The sequence below is a fragment of the Taudactylus pleione genome, unplaced genomic scaffold, assembly GCF_031769625.1.
Source record: "Taudactylus pleione unplaced genomic scaffold, aTauple2 ptg000145l, whole genome shotgun sequence".
Taxonomy (NCBI): domain Eukaryota; kingdom Metazoa; phylum Chordata; class Amphibia; order Anura; family Myobatrachidae; genus Taudactylus; species Taudactylus pleione.
The window spans coordinates 4,065,430-4,082,458 of record NW_028284547.1 but is presented as its reverse complement, the minus strand read 5'-3'; the positions used below and the strand labels follow the sequence as shown (position 1 = coordinate 4,082,458).

The 17,029-nt window shown below is 43.7% G+C and overlaps 1 protein-coding gene and 1 pseudogene across 3 annotated transcripts in view; one reads left to right on the top strand and one right to left on the bottom strand.

The window, feature by feature from the left end:
- Window positions 1-17,029, bottom strand: part of LOC148522636 (uncharacterized) — a 764,886-nt pseudogene that overhangs the window by 594,118 nt on the left and 153,739 nt on the right. The gene's annotated exons all lie outside the window — the stretch shown is intronic.
- The window catches only part of LOC148522637 (uncharacterized), a 233,626-nt gene that overhangs the window by 166,054 nt on the left and 50,543 nt on the right, over window positions 1-17,029 (top strand). Inside the window, exon 4 of one of the 2 annotated variants that reach the window (XM_088473994.1) lies at window positions 11,782-12,553. In XM_088473994.1, the coding sequence (XP_088330120.1) occupies window positions 11,782-12,553 (772 nt within the window). Of the gene's footprint in view, window positions 1-11,585; window positions 13,559-17,029 lie in introns of those variants that run through there. The other variant, XM_088473992.1, reaches the window with a different exon arrangement.

Sequence of the window (17,029 nt, the reverse complement as noted above, 5' to 3'; positions counted from 1 at the left end):
TTTTTAAAAAAAAATTTAAACTTCACTTTAGAGACTTTAAAATATGCTAGCACCCATAGTCAAGGACCCCAAATTTGACAGGAGGACTAATTTTCCCCAAAAAAACACTGCTTAATGCCATTCTTCACCACTATTATAAGGGCGCTAATAGCAAGCAATTGTGAAAATTTAAGTATCCAAAATACCTTTTATTAGGGCTATTAGTACTCATCGATATTGATCCCCAATGTTAGTGCATCTTTTCGGGGGTGTCAGACTGGTAGTTTCCCCAGTTTTGACAGCACTTTTCGCCTGTTTCACATTAGCTGGGTCCAGTTTTCGCATACTTTGGAAATGAATAGCGGGGGAGCACACGACAAGTTTCCGCGTCCATAACGCGATATCGTCAAAGTCCGGCGTGCAAAACTTTTCCGCAGGTGCGAAACTAATTAAAAACGGCCCATTGTTTTTACAGGAGGTCAGAATATGATGATTCAACAGATTTTCTTATGAAACATTAATAAAGTGCTAATTGTCAAATCGCCCAAAAAGAAATGAAATATCCACAACACATCTCAGATTTTTACAAGGATAAAAAAAACTATTTCTGCTAAATATCTAGACTGTCTGAGTGTTAGTTTCCGAAATATTGATTTTTCAATTTATTAATCGCGGCTTATTTATTTCAGTTTATTTGAAGTATCACAAGTGTTTATAAAGGAATCACCACAAAATTTGGACCCTTAAGGTTACTTTTCCTCCCAAATCCAAAAATCCAAACCAAATTACTTTATCTGCCTTATGTTTCCAGTTACAACATGCAGGCTTTTAGAACAGAATTTAAAAAGCTAGGTTAAATCAACATTAGATATCTAGGTTTGTTTAGGTGCTATATAAAGGTATACATTACTACCACAAACACAATCAGCATGGTACAGTTTCATAGTGGAGAAAGCAAAATAATGAAGTTGATGTTTGATTACTGTTGTACCACATACATAATTTACACAAACCATGATGTTAAAGCCATACCAGAAAAGTGAACAAAACTGAGGCAATGGGATAACCCTCCTATACAGAAAGCGAAACTAAACAGAAACTGATGGGCAGGGGATTCTCTTTCCAAACTGAAACTGGCAGAAATCTAGTCAATCCTGGCAGCTGCACCTCCAATGTGCACATTTGGTAGTCTTTTAAATACTGACTGTCATATGACAATCTACTGAGACCACTTTACAGATGAAGAAAATAACTATTGATTCTGAGAAGTGAAGTTTCAAATGCAGTAACCAGTGATTCTGAAACCACATGAAAAGGCATTGCTGTTACACTATGAAGAATGTCAGTAAGCATGCTGTAATCTTGTCTCACACAAAAGGAGACAGGAATGTATTGAGTTTTGTCACTGAAGTGGGCCAAGAACATGGTGAGCCTCAGCCTTTTACTGTTATTAGGACAGGACAGAAACTCTGGCAGAAATGCAGAATTCAACTGTCACACTGTAAAGAACAAACGGATATCGATATGCCAATAGGAGAGTTTAACTCGGGGGTGGCCAGACTTTTGGACTCTGATCTACTTATAAAGTTAAAAACCTTTCGTGATCTACCAAAAAGGAGGCGTGACATGCAAAAGGGGGCATGACCTTGCAGCAAGGAGCGTGGGGTCTGTCCTGAAATCACACACAGTATCCCCAATTCAAATTATGCCACGCAGTAGCACAATCTTATTCACATTACACTGCACGTAGTGCCCCTGACCTACATTACACCACATAGTAGTGTCTCTTATTCACATCACAACACACATTAGTGTCCCTTATACACATAATGTTCCCCTTATACAATGCCCTAATAGTAGTGCCCCTTATGCAGTGCCCCCTGTAGTCGTGACCATAATGCAGTGCCCTTAGTAGTAATCTTGTGCAGTGCCCCCTGTAGTAGTTCTCCTTATGCAGTGCCCCCTGTAGTAGTGCTCCTTATGCAGTGCCCGTATTGTTCTTTGTACCTTGCCCCAGTATTCGCGCCCCCAGTAGTGCACCTTATGCAGTGCCCGTATTGTTCTTTGTACCTTGCCCCAGTATTTGCGTCTCCAGTAGTAGTGCACCTTATTCAGTGCCCTCAATAGTAGTGCCCCTTACACATAAAGACACAACAACAAACACTACTTATTTGAAGCCCTGCTCCTGCGCTCACCGCCGTCCTACTGCTCCTCCCGCTCAGTATGATGGGAAAAATGTCAGCGCCTCTCTCCCTTCACCCACTGCGGGAGCCGGAGTGCGCTCCGTCTGCCGCTGCAGGGAAGCAAGGTTCTGCCCGGCGCCTGATGGTAACAAAATGTCAGCGGTAGCCCGGCACGTCGAATAGGCAGCGACGGATGTACAACGTGATCGACCGGTCACGTGTCCACTATCGATGTGTTGCCCACCCCTGGTTTAACTGAACCTGCAGAAACACATGAGCTGAATGAAAATATTACAAATTTTGGTTGTCCACCAGTGACGTTGCATGGGCTAAAGAGAAGATATCGGGTGGCATATGCTAAAAGAAAAAGAGCAGACAACTAAAAGCCATTCAAGAGAAGCTTATGCAAATGTTGTCTCTTCCTAGCACATCACTAGAATCACTAGAGTAAGGGGTTCTGGACTGTACATGGACAGTAAATAGATAGACACCAGATGTTAGACAGTCAATAGGTGTACAGGGACAAAAGGCCGGCACACTAAAGGTCGACAGATGATTTTGTTTTTTAGGGTTAGCCACTTATCAGAGGGTTAGGGTTAGGCACCAAGGGGAGGGTTAGGGTGAAGATTAGGGATAGAAAAAAAAAAAATCAACCATTTTTTGTGTTGACCTTTTGACTCTGATGACAATTTGTACCGGTCGACCTTCTTGCAAATCAGCTTCTTGTCCCTGTCAACCTATTGATTGTCTAACATCTGGTGTCTATCTAGACATTGTTGTGATGTCCTGGTTTTGTTGTGGACCCGGGGTGGTGATAGGAGCAGACACAGAAGCAGATTTAAAACAAAACGTGGAACTTTTAATGAGTGGTTTGGCAGACATGAACAATGGGTGAAAATAAAGTCCCGGGATGGCACTAAAGTGCAAATGGGAACTGAGGTGAAGCAATGAGTAAAAGTCCAGGTAGTGGCAGATAGGAGCAGTCCAGTAATCCAGGTCTTGTGAGGCTGTAATGAATTGCAGGTTGAAGTGAATTTGCAGGATGTAGTGAATTGCAGACTGAATTGAATGGATAATGTCCAGGGGATTAGCAAGTGGAGGCAGGGTGCAGGGTAACAGCTGACACAGGAACTCGGGCAATAGGAGAAGGCAGAGGATTCCAGCAGGGTATTGAGCAGGTCAGGTAAGCAGGCTAAGGCAGAGATCCAACAGGCAGTAACTGAGCCCAGGAACTCTCAGCGGCGGCTGAGAAACACGTTGCACTGGCAATGAAAGAGCTCCCTTAAATACCCAGTGCTCCGCTGTGACAGGCCAGAGAGAGCATGTGACCCACCAGGATAGGGCGATTAGATCACATGGCTAGAGGCAAAATGGCGGCGCCCATGCTGGAGCGGACGGAAACACCGCCAGACCAAACAAGCCCAGAGTGACAACATGCCCGCACAGGATCACGCACAACCAATGCTCCCCACCAGGCACCAGCACCACCGCCAGACGCCCCCGCCATAGCGACCTCACAGGTAATACCCGCCGACCGCTATGCCGAGAAACCCTGGTCGTGACAATTGTCTATCTCTTATACCACAAATGAAAGTAAGCACATTTTCAGGTTGTGATGATTTACAGAGTCTGATATATGAATTAAAGCAAAATTGAGAAGAGGCGCCACGACAAGAAGTAATAAAAAATTTAACTCTGGCACCAAACCAATGAACAAATGTGTTATCCCTGGCCTTCAAGAGAAGTGTTTTGTTCCTTTTATTCACGTCCTCGGTGTAACAAAAGTGCCTACTATCTAAGTATTAGAAAGCAGTCTGCTGACACTTTAAGGAAAATTACAGACCATTACAACAGGGTCCAAACTAGGGGAAAATAATGTGATTGTTGTCCTAACTTCAGTTATGTTTGTTTTTAATTTTCATGTTTTTTTGTGTAAATTATGCATGCGGTACAACAGTAATCGAACATCATCTTCATTACTATATTGATTTTTTTTTTTTCAGTGGTAGTAAAGTAAACCTTGTGTTAATCACCTAAAAAAATTGGGATATCTAATGTTGATTTAACTTGGCATTTTTAATTCTGTTCCAAAAGCTTGCATTTTGCTTAGGGGTGTGCTCCGGCCAATTTTCGTGTTTTGGTTTTCAATCTGGATTGGTTTTGTCAAAACCACCCTTCCGTGTTTTGGGTGTTGTGTTTTGGATAAAAACAGCTAAAATCACAGATTTTTTATTTTTTTTTGTTCCTACGCTATTATTAACCTCAATAACTTTCATTTCCAGTCTATTCTGAGCACCTCACAATATTGTTTTTAGGCCAAAAGGTTGCACCGAGGTAGCTGGATGACTATGCTAAGTGACACAAGTGGGCAGCACGAATACGTGGCACTTCAGTGGCAGACAGGATGGCAGTTTGAAAAACTAGGCCCCAAGGAGTATATAATGCAAAAAACAAAAAGAGGTGCAAGATGGAATTGTCCTTGGGCCCTCCCACCCACCCTTATGTTGTATAAACAGGACATGCACACTTTAACAAACCAATTATTTCAACGACCGGGTCTGCCACACGATTGTGGCTGAAATGATTGGTTCGTTTGGGCCCCCACATAACAAGCTGGCAATTAATCTGTCCCAGCACAAACTGGCTCTACAGAGGCAAGATGTCGTCCTCATTCACCGTTTCCTCACCCTCGTCCGTGTTGTGTACATCCTCATCCTCACAGTATTAATTTGTCCCCGCTGGAATCCACCACCACAGGTCCCTCTGTATTTTCTGGAGGCTGGTCTTCCCGGAAGAATTGATAATTCATTTTGATGAACATCATCTCCACGTTTTGTGGAAGCAACCTCCTACGCCTTTCGCTGACAAGGTTCTCAGCTGCACTAAAAGCCCTTCCATAGTACACACTGGAGGGGGGGCAACTTAGGTAAAATAGAGCCAGTTTGTACAGGGGCCTCCAAATTGCCTCTTTTTCCTGCCAGTGCAGGTACGGACTGTCTGACATGCCTACTTAGATGCTGTCACTGATGTAATCCTCCACCATTCTGTCAATGGTGACATATCTATTGTCACTGCATATGATACTATCAGAAATTGTTGCCAGGTCCTTCAGTCCGGACCAGATGTCCAAACTTGGTCCTGCCTGCCTTGCATCACTGCCAGCGGGTTGCTTTTGATATCCAAGATGTTTCCTGGCAGCCCCAGTTGCGGGAGAAAATGAAGAAGGAGCTGTTGACGTGTCACGTTCCGCTTCAGCTGACAGTGTTTTCACCAGGAGGTCTTTGCATCTCTGCAGGCTTGTGTCCGCCGAAAAGAGAAGACACCATGTAGGCTTTAAACCTAGGTTCGAGCACGGTGGCCAAAATGTAGTGGTCTGATTTCAACAGATTGACCACCCTCGAATCCTGGCAAAGCGAATGAAGGGCTTCATCCGCAAGTCCCATATACTGAGCGGAATCACTCCATCTTAGCTGCTCCTTCACTTTCTCCAGCTGCTTCTGCAAAAGCCTGATGAGGGGAATGACCTGACTCAAGCTGACCGTGTCTGAACTGACTTCACGTGTGGCAAGTTCGAAGGGCTGGAGAACCTTGCACAACACTGAAATCATTCTCCACTGCGCTTGAGTCGGGTGCATAGCCCCTCCTTTGCCTATGTCATAGGTGGATGTATAAGCTTGAATGGCCTTTTGCTGCTCCTCCATCCTCTGAAGCATATAGAGGGTTGAGTTCCACCGTGTCACAACCTCTTGCTTCAGGTGATGGCAGGGCAGGTTCAAGAGTGTTTGCTGGCGCTCCAGTCTTCGGCAGGCAGTCACTGAATAGCGAAAGTGTGCAGAAATTTTTCGGGACACCGAAAGCGTCTCCTGCACGCCCTTGTCGTTTTTCAGAAAATTATGCACCACCAAATTTATTGTGTGAGCAAAACATGGGACGTGCTGGAATTTGCCCAGATGTAATGCCCGCACAATATTGGTGGCATTGTCAGATATCAAAAATCCCCAGCAGAGTCTAAGTGGGGTAAGCCAATGGGCGATTATTTCCCTCAGTTGTCAGCGGTGTGCCTCTTACTGAAACCTGTGATACACCGCATAGCCTGCCTTGGGACGAGCTGGCGTTTCTGAGATACTGCTGCTGCTGCGTCAGTCATATAGTCCGTAGTCTGCCCTGTTCCACATGTCCGTGGTTAAGTGGACATCGGGTACAACCGCATTTTTTAGGACACTTTTTCTGACGTCTCTGTACAGTCTTGCTATCGCATGCCTAGTGAAGTGGAATCTAGATGGGGTTTGGTACCGGGGGCACACTCCCTCCATCAATTGTCTAAATCCCACTGCACTAATGGCGGATACCCGATGCACGTCTAATACCAACATAGCTGTCAAGGCCTCAGTTATCCGCTTTGCAACAGGATAACTGCTGTCGTACTTCATCCTCGCCGCTAAGGACTGCTGGAGGGTCAATTGCTTAGTAAAAGAAGTAGTGGTCCAACCTCCTCTCTGGGATGATGAACGACTCCCAACAGCAGCAGCAGTAGGCATAGCAATTCAGGATCCTCCGGAGGAATCCCGGAGAGGAGTCAGTCATGCCAGTGATGTGGCCTCAGGACTACTTCCGATCCTGAATGAGGAGGGAGTTGACGGTGTGGTTTGCAGGCGCTTGGATACAACAGGACAAAGGGATTTACAGTCAGGTGCATAAATATTGGGACATTGACAGAATTTTCATATTTTGACCTCTATTCACTACCACAATGGCTTTGAAATGAAACAAACAAGATGTGCTTTAACTGCAGACTTTCAGATTTAATTTGTGGGTAATTACATCCAAATCAGGTGAACGGTGTAGGAATTACAATGGTTTCTATATGTGCCTCCCACTTTTTAAGGGGCCAAAAGTAATGGGACTATCAACTCAAAAGCTATTTCATGGACAGGTGTGGGCTATTCCCTCGTTATTTTATTATCAATTAAGCAGGTAAAAGGTCTGACATGTGCATTTGGAATCAGTTGCTGTCGACTCACAATATGAGATCCAAAGAGCTGTCACTATCAGTGAAGCAAGCCATCATTAGGTTGAAAAATCAAAACAGACCCATCAGAGAGATAGCAAAAACATTAGGTGTGGCCAAATCAACTGTTTGGACCATTCTTAAAAAGAAAACGCATCGGAGAGCTCAGCAACACCAAAAGACCCGGAAGACCACGGAAAACAACTGTGGTGGATAACATAAAAATTATTTCCCTGGTGAAGAAAAACCCCTTCACAACAGTTGGCCAAATCAAGAACGCTCTCCAGGAGGTAGATGTATATGTGTCAAAGTCAACAATCAAGAGAAGACTTCACAAGAGTGAATATAGAGGGTTCACCACAAGATGTAAACCATTGGTGAGCCACAAAAACAGGAAGACCAGATTAAAGTTTGCCAAACAACATCTAAAAAAGCCATTACAGTTCTGGAACAACATCCTATGGACAGATGAGACAAAGATCAACCAGAGTGATGAGAAGAGTATAGAGAAGGAAAGGAACTGCTCATGAGCCAAAACATACCACCTCATCAGTGAAGCATGGTGGTGGTAGTGTCATGGCGTGGGCATGTATGGCTGCCAATGGAACTGGTTCCCTTGTATTTATTGATGATGTGACTGCTGACAAAAGCAGCAGAATGAATTCTGAAATGTTTTGGGCAATATATGCTCATATTCAGTCAAATGCTTCAGAACTCATTGGACGGTGCTTCACAGTGCAGATGGACAATGACCCGAAGCATACTGCAAAAGCAACCAAAGAGTTTTTTTAAGGCTAAAAAGTGGAATGTTATGCAATGGCCAAGTCAATCCCCTGACCTGAATCCGATTGAGCATGCATTTCTCTTGATGAAGACAAAACTGAAGGGAAATTGCCCCAAGAACAAGCAGGAACTGAAGACATTTGCAGTAGAGGCCTGGCAAAGCATCACCAGGGATGAAACCCAGCGTCTGGTGATGTCTATACGTTCCAGACTTCAGGCTGTAATTGCCTGCAAAGGATTTGCAACAAAATATTAAAAAGTGAAAGTGAGATTTAGGATTGTTTAGTTTGTCCCATTACTTTTGGCCCCTTTAAAAAGTGGGAGGTACATATAGAAACCGTTGTAATTCCTACATCGTTCACCTGATTTGGATGTAATTACCCTCAAATTAAATCTAAAAGTCTGCAGTTAAATCACATCTTGTTTGTTTCATTTCAAAGCCATTGTGGTGGTGAATAGAGGCCAAAATATGAAAATTCTGTCAATGGGCCTGATTCAGACCCACTCGCAAGCGGCTGTCCGCTCGCAAGTGGGTCGATGTTGTGCACTGAGCATGCGCACGACGGCGGGAGCTCCGTCGTGCGCATGCGCCAGACGCGACGAGCGAAGGACTTTCCTTCGCTCGTTGTGTCTGATCAAAGGGGGCGTGCTGTCGATGTTGATTGATAGCACGCCCCCTTTGGTGGGCGTGCCTCCCTGACGGGGGCGTTCCCAAGGGAACGCCTACCGTCAGAAGTGGGAGTGATTTTGGCTTTGATAGAGCCAAAATCACTCCGGGCCTTGCGGTTGAAAAACTCAACCGCAGGCTCCGGCTCGCAGTGGCGATGGTCGCGATGGTCAAGACCATCGCGGCCATCAAACTGCACGCTCGTATAGGCTGTGGGTGGTGTCCCACAGCTATACAAGCGTCCAGGAAGACGCTCCATAATTATGGAGGGCGGCCCTCATTCAGAGCGTGCGCTCTGCTCAGAGCGTACGGCTCTGAATGAGGGCCAATGTCCCAATATTTATGCACCTGAATGTAGGTGTCCCTGGACTGCTTATGGTCTTAGCCACAGTTTCTGAACTTGGCAGGAACTTTTTATGAGCACGCTGCAGGTAACGTATAAGGGAGGATGTTCCTAGGTGGTTAAATGTCCTTACCCCTACTTATTACACCTTTACATATGGCAAGACAGTAGTTGTCCGGATTTGGACTGAAATATTTCCAGACCAAAGAGGTGGAATGTTTGGTCTTCTGCCCAGGCATGACCATGATGGGCTTTTTCATCCCACGGACAACAACACTCTCCCCCGGTGACTGATTTAAACAAACCACATCACCATCAGAATCCTCCTGGCCAACTTCCTCCTCAGCACCAGCTACACTAATATCCTCATCCTGTTTTACTTCAACAGTGACATCTTCAATTTGAATATCAACAAGTGGACTGTAGGTGCTCCTTCCAGCACTTGCAGAGGATGTGCAAATGGTGGAAGGAGTCACCTCTTCCCGTCCAGTGTTGGGAAGGTCAGGCATCGCAACCACCGCCACACTTGGACTCTCCTTGGGGATTTGTGATAACTTCTTAGAATTAGAACACACAGTTCTTTGCTCTGCTTTTGCCAGCTTAACTCGTTTCATTTTTCTAGCGGGAGGAGGGCTTCCATTTTCATGTGAAGCTGAACCACTAGTCATGAACATAGGGCAGGACCTTAGCCGTTCCTTGCCAATCCGTGTCATAAATGGCATATTGGCAAGTTTACGTTTCTCCTCATATGATTTCAATTTATTTTTTAAGGTCAGTTTACTGAACTTTGGATTTTACATGCCCTTTACTATGACATTGGACATCGGCCTTGGCAGACGACGATGGCATTTCATTGTCTATGTCATGACTAGTGGCAGCAGCTTCATCACAAGGAGGAAGTGGTTCTTGTTCTTTCCCTATTTTATTTTTATCCTCCAATTTTTTGTTCTCCATTATTTTTATGCAGTGAATAGCCCTTGTAAAAATTATTTGTAAGAGTGTACCCCTACAGCAGACAGGGCACCCCCTGTGAAAATTATTGGTATGAGCGTACCACTACAGAAGACAGGGCAGCCCCTGTAAAAATTATTTGTAAAGGTGCGTACACGCACAACGATGTTAGTAACCAACGATTTTAGTGAACTATTTTCGGTCAGATTTTCCCTTGAAAAAGTGATCGAAAATCGTTCACTAAAAATCGTTGGTCACTAAAATAATGTACGATTTTCAATAACGATGAACGATTTTTTAATCATGCATACAGTGAATGGAAATAGTTTATCATTCATTCTGCGCAACATGAACGATTTTCTGAATGAAAATCGTTTGTTGGACAGTCAGAATGGATGATAAACTACAAATGTGAATGCGCATGAACGAATATCGTTCATTGTTCAGCTTTAAAAGATGAACGATTTTATAAACGATTTAACGATAACTGCGTCGTAGTTAAATCGTTCAAAAAATCACTGTGTACGCACCTTTTAAAGCGTACCCCTACAGCAGACAGGGCAGCCCCTGGACAACACAGCACTACAGCCAGCCAGCCCCTATGGACAGGACAACAGTAGCCAGCCAGCCCCTATGTATTGTATATGGAAAACAGTAGCCAGCCCCTATGGTCAGCAACAGCTCCCACCCTCTTCACAGTAGCCAGCCGTACTGTATTATAAAAAAAATAACAGTCCGTCTAACACACTGAGCTCCCAGCTCCCTCCTAGCTCACAGCTGGAATGAAAAATGGCGGCGATCACGGGACCTTTTATAGAATCCAAAACCCGCGAGACTCCGACAGTGGGATGATGGCGTTTTGATGCTTAAACATGAAACGTAAAGCAGATAATTTGGATTGTATTCTGGAGGAAAAGTTACCATAGGGGTCCAAGTTTCGTGGTTATTCCTTTACAAACATTTATGATACGTCAAATAAACTGGAATAAATGAGCCGGGGGGGGGGGCGGACAGACACCTAGTTGAACTAACAGTTGCACAGTTGTAGTGTATGAAGTTGCTTTTATTTATTTAGATTTTTCATTCTGTGTCTCTCTGGGGTATATTTACTAAAGTGAGTTTTTAGAAGTGGAGATGTTGCCCATAGCAACCAATCAGATTCTGCTTAACATTTAACTAGCACCTTCTAGAAGATAATAGCTAAAATCTGGTTGCTATGGGCAACATCGCAACTTTTAAAAACTCTCCCTTTAGTAAATATACCCCTCCATCTCTTCCCTCATTTTCTTTCTCTTCCTCACCCCAGCACTGTCTACCCACCTCTCCTTCCTCTGTCTATCACTGCCCCTCACTTCTGTGCATCTAACACTGGTGGGAGGGGTCAGAGTACGTTTCAATGTGATGACATCATTTTTCTCAGCAGTACATTTTATTATATAGATTGTATCTGTTGATGGAGGGTAGAGGTCTCTGTGCTGCATATCCCACTGGAAATGGGGGGGGGCAGCAATTTAGCAAAATAAATATAAATAAAATGATCAGTGACTAATATTTGTTATGTTATATAAATCACGTTCCTTATACAGTATAAACACTACTACTGTAAAAGTAGATTTATCACAGTAATCTTCAGGCTTTTAACTATTAACATGCTTATTTTTTTTTTTACAGCTGAATTAATGAGCAGGATTCCCACTAAGAATAGAAGACTCTGTGGAAAGGGACATTGTGGGAAGGGACCTTGATTAAGCCATCTAGAGAGAGTATTTCTTCTTGAACATCTAGAGGGTTCACAAAAGCTAATTTTATTTGGAGGATAGAAGAAACCTACAGACAATTTGCTTCTCATCTAATACATGATGAGTCTTACGGGAGAGAAACAGCATCTGTGCTCTGAGTGTGACAAAAGCTTTATATGTAACTCAGACCTTCTCAGACATCAGAGGATTCACACAGGAGAGAATCAATTTACATGTTCTGAATGCAGCAAGTGTTTTACCCGAAAGTACACTCTCATTAAACATCAGAGGATTCACACAGATGAGAAGCCATATAAATGTTCTGAATGTAGCAAGCGTTTTTCCCTAAAGACATATCTTCTTGTACATCATAGGAGTCACACAGGAGAGAAACCATTTGCGTGCTCTGAATGCAGCAAGTGTTTTTCCCAAAAGTCACAGCTTGTTAATCATCAGAGGAGTCACACAGGAGCGAAGCCATTTAAATGCTCTGAATGTAGCAATTGTTTTACCCGAAAGTACCTTCTCATTAAACATCAGAGGATTCACACAGAAGAGAAGCCATATACATGTTCCGAATGCAGCAAGTGTTTTTCCAGTAAGCCAAGTCTTGTTAGACACCACAGGTGTCACACTGGAGAGAAGCCATTTCCATGTTCTGAGTGCAGCAAGTCTTTTACAGATGAGCAAGAACTTGTTATACATCAGAGGAGTCACACAGGAGAGAAGCCATTTACATGTTCTGAATGCAGCAAGTGTTTTATCCGTAAGTCAGAACTTCTTATACATCAGAGACGTCACATAGATGATAAACCATTTCCATGTTCTGAATGCAGCAAGTGTTTTACTGAAAAGAGAACACTTATTAATCACATGAGGAGTCACTCTGAGGATCTGAATGTAGCATGTGATTCATAATCAAGTTAGCTTGTATTATGACAATAGGTCTGATTCACAGTTAGGAGCAAAGCATGAGAAAGGAGGTAACGTTGCACTTGGACAAACCATGCTGCAGTGCACAGGGGGGGGGGAGCAAATCCGTTTATTCTTTGAGCATGAAGGGTAAATACTGGCTGCTTTTGCATGTAGCCCACAAATGATTTATTTTTACACTGCAGTGTAAAGCTTTGACACTCCCCTCACACATCTAACACTCTCTGCACATTTTACATCCACCTGCAGCACAATATGGTTTTGCCAAGGAGCAAAGTTACTTGCAGTTTTTTTGTTTTTTTTTTCCTTTCATTTCTGAAGCCCCAGTATGCATTCAAGGGAGACAATTTTATTTTCTGAATGTGACAAGTGTTTTATAAAATGAATTTAGTTGAAAACAGGAGAGGCCTGACGAGCGGATTTGGGGGCAGTTTTGTGAGGAACGAGAGCTTGCAGTATTACAGACAATAGTGATGGTGCTGCCATTCCCGAGCTGTGTAATATACGGGAAGCAGTTATTATGCCGGCGGTTGAAATACCGTTGCTGCAATCCCGCCACGTGGGCATAATCTGACATCCCGATTGACATCAGGATACTGGTGTCTGCATCCTGACCGCCGGAATCTGGAACGTCCAGATGGTGGGTAAGTATGAAAGTAAGCCAGGGATGGGGGTGGTTAGGATTAGGCACCCCAGGGGGGGACTTAGTTAGCACGCCCCCCCAGGAGTGTTAGTGTGGGGGGGAGACTTATGTTTAGGGTTAGGCAACCCCTGGGGCAGTTAGGTTTAGGCATTACTAAGGGTGGGTTAGGGGGAGGGGAGGGTTAGACTTATTACCTCATCGCGTTGGGGCTTCCTGAAGTGGTATTTGAACTGGTGGGTAAAGAGCCGTCGGTATTTCAATACCATTCTTAATATACAAATGTTCTGCTCATGCAGGTGCTGGGACCAGTAGAAGAAAGAGATTTCTATCCAGTAGAGAATCCCAGCAGCTCCTCTCAGTACTGGGATTCCTTATATGGCAGGCAGAGCTATGAGTACTGGATATTACTACAGGAACCCTGCACACTGCCCTGTATCGCCCTACCCTTAAAGCCGTCGTTTATTTGAGTTCTGAATATTAAAGAGAAGTAATAATACCCACAAAGTCAGGCTTGTTTTACATGTATTACGATTGCCCTTTTCAATTTAGCGCTCAACAGCATTGAGGATCAGTGGCTTTGAAAAACAAATCTTTAGTAAATGTATCCTTCCAAGTCTCTTCTCTGGTCTCTGTTATTTCTCTAATACCTTCTGCTATGACTACTATGTATTATTTGGTAATATTTTTCAAGTAAAACACTGGTCGTCTGCATTATTATTTTTGTTCTGGTGCTACAACTGGTCCCCAGCTCCGTACAGAGGGGAAACCACAAGGCAGAACAATACATTAAACAGTACGATACCATACACAAACTAATAGATAACACTCAACACAGCCACTGGTGCAAGGGGGTAAGTATTCAGTGCAAGCTAAAACCTGTAGCCATAGGGTTGGACAAAGTTTAGAGCCACTAAAAGAGGTGCATACAAAAGACAAAAAAGGGACAAATAGCCCATGGAGGATGTGAAGAGTGTAGCTGGCGAGGAAGAGTAGATGAGGGAGGAGGGCTCTGTTCATAAGAGCTTACATACCAATGGGATGGGCAGACAAAAGGATGACACGGGAGCTGAGGGCACGAAGCAAGAGTGGGAAAAAAGGTGGAAGAACGAGGGTGTGGTAACTATGCAGTGAGATGGTTGGCTTGTAGGCGGGTGAGCTTTTATGAACAGGTGGGTTTGTAGCGCTCCTTTCAAGCTTTGCAGGCTAGGAGATAGTGTGATGGAGCAAGGAAGATCATTCCAGTGGTGGGTGGCAATACAGAAGAAGTCTTCAATACGGGAGTGAGAATTGATAACTAGATGGGAGCAAAGACAACAGTCGTTGGCTGACCGGATGGGGGAACATGTAAGGAGATGAGGTTGGGGGTGTAGGGAGCATTGGAGTTGTAAAGGACCTTGTATGCGAGGGTGAGGAGTTTGTAGAGCGTTCTGTAAGGGAGGGGAAGCCCGTTTAGGGCTTGGCAGAGAAGAAAAGCAGATGTGGAGTAGTAGGATAGGATGATGAGCCTAGCTGCAGCATTCAGTAAAGATTAGAGGAGCAAGATGGGATAGGGGGAGGCCAATAAGGAGAATGTTGCAATAGTCTAGATGTGAAATATTTTGTGAGTGAAGAATAGTTTTGGTGGCGTCCTGGGAGAGGTAGGGGGGCAAAGGAGAGGAAGAAGTCAAGAATGACCCCCAAGCATCAGAGTTTGGGAACGGAGAGCTAGAGTTGTCAACAGTGATAGAGGCCAGGAAGGGATGAAACTCTTGAGGGAAAACAATTAGTTCAGTTTTGGCCATGATAAATTTGAGAGACAGCACTGTCATCCAGGAGGAGATCGCAGAGAGGCAGCTGGAGACCCGCGAGGAGGGATGGGGATAGATCAGGAGAGGAAGAGTTGAGTATCATCGGCATAGAGGCGCTACTGGAGGCTGAAAGAACTGATGAGTTCTCCGAGGGAGGAGGAGTACAGAGAAAGAGCAGACGGCTGAGGATAGAACCCTGCGGGACATTAGACAACTAATGGCGCATATCTGGTTGCTATGGGTTACAGTACAGCCCTGAATTTCTACTGTATGCATGTTATTAAATAAGCCCAAAGGAGAGCACATTGTTTACCAAGCCTGCTAATAAAGACTCTTCATAACAAATTATTTTAATTTACTAGCACAGTGACAGTATACACATTCTGTACAGTTTTCTACATGCTAGAATATAGTACCAGGGGACTGACAGTCTAACAGCAATTAATAAAAAACACTGAATGATCATTAATCATAATGTCTCTTTATTGCTGGTGGTGGTGAAATTCCTGCCAAGGAAAGATATACTGTAGGGTTATACGCACTAAAGTGAGAGTGGAGCTGTTGGCCATAGCAACCAATCAGATTCTATCTATGATCTTCTAAATAGTGCTAATTAAAAGTTAAGTAGAATCTGATTGGTTGCTATGGGCATTATCTCCAGTTCTAAAAACGCTCACTTTAGTAAATATACCCCATAATGTTTCCTTCTCACTGCTGACTTCCCCTGTTTCCTGCCCCAAACTGTTAAGGTGCATACACATGGTCAGATATGTCAGATGAATGATTTGCTAACGATTGAAAGATTGAATGATTTTTTTACTGTATTAAAATGAATGGAAATCGTCCAAATCTGACTGCAAACACGTCAGATATCGTTATCTGACAAATGGGAACGCGCATCGTTCATTGTTGCCAACATGTCAGATTTTTCTTTCAGATATGAAAGATTTTTAAAATCGTTATCGTTCAGATCTGAAGAAAAATCTGACCGTGTGTATGCACCATTACACTTATCTGTCAGTGAGACATCTGATTAGTATTACTGCCGCCCTTGTGGACAGCAGAGGTGGTGCGGTATAGAGATCAATAGATCTCTCTGCTGTCCTTATTTCTGCCATTTTGTTTCTTTCAAGTTGCATCTACAGCTCAAGAAACGACTAATATGGATAAGTCCTCGCTTTACCTACACACTATGTACCAACCAGTAATATAATGCTATAGCTTTTTTGACCCACTGCTGTCATATCCTTCTATCATCATGTAGGGAAAGAGAAACTCTTGTATGTACTTGCCCCATCCTATGTACTTTTTGTTGCACCATCCACAGCTCAGTCTATGGAGCTGTTTTATCTTTTTGAGTGCTCCATGGCAGCCTTTACATATAGGGTAACTTCCCTTTCCTAGCAGGCAGAGGCAGGTTTAAACAATTGTAACGGCCACTATCCAGGACATACAGTCAGGTGCATAAATATTGGGACATTGACAGAATTTTCATATTTTGGCCTCTATTCACCACCACAATTGCTTTGAAATTAAACAAACAAGATGTGCTTTAACCACTTAACTGACGTGGTCCGTTTTGATGAAAATGCAGCCAGCTGTACTTCAGCTGACAAGGTGCGACTGCACCCTTTGACTGTGTTTTTGAAGAGAAAATTTGTTGTACACATGTGCAGAACGGATCTTTTCTTAGTACCCGGACTTTCCTGTGGACCAGGCAATTTTTGACCGGTTTTGATGGAAAAATCGTCAGTTAAGTGGTTAACTGCTGAAAACTCAAAACAAACCCATCAGAGAGATGTGTGGCCAAATCAACTGTTTGGAATATTCTTAAAAAGAAAGAACGCACCAGAGAGCTCAGCAACACCAAAAGACCCGGAAGACCACGGAAAACAACTGTGGTGGATGACAGAAGAATTATTTCCCTTGTGAAGAAAAACCCCTTCACAACAGTTGGCCAAATCAAGAACACTCTCCAGGAGGTAGGTGTATATGTGTCAAAGTCAACAATCA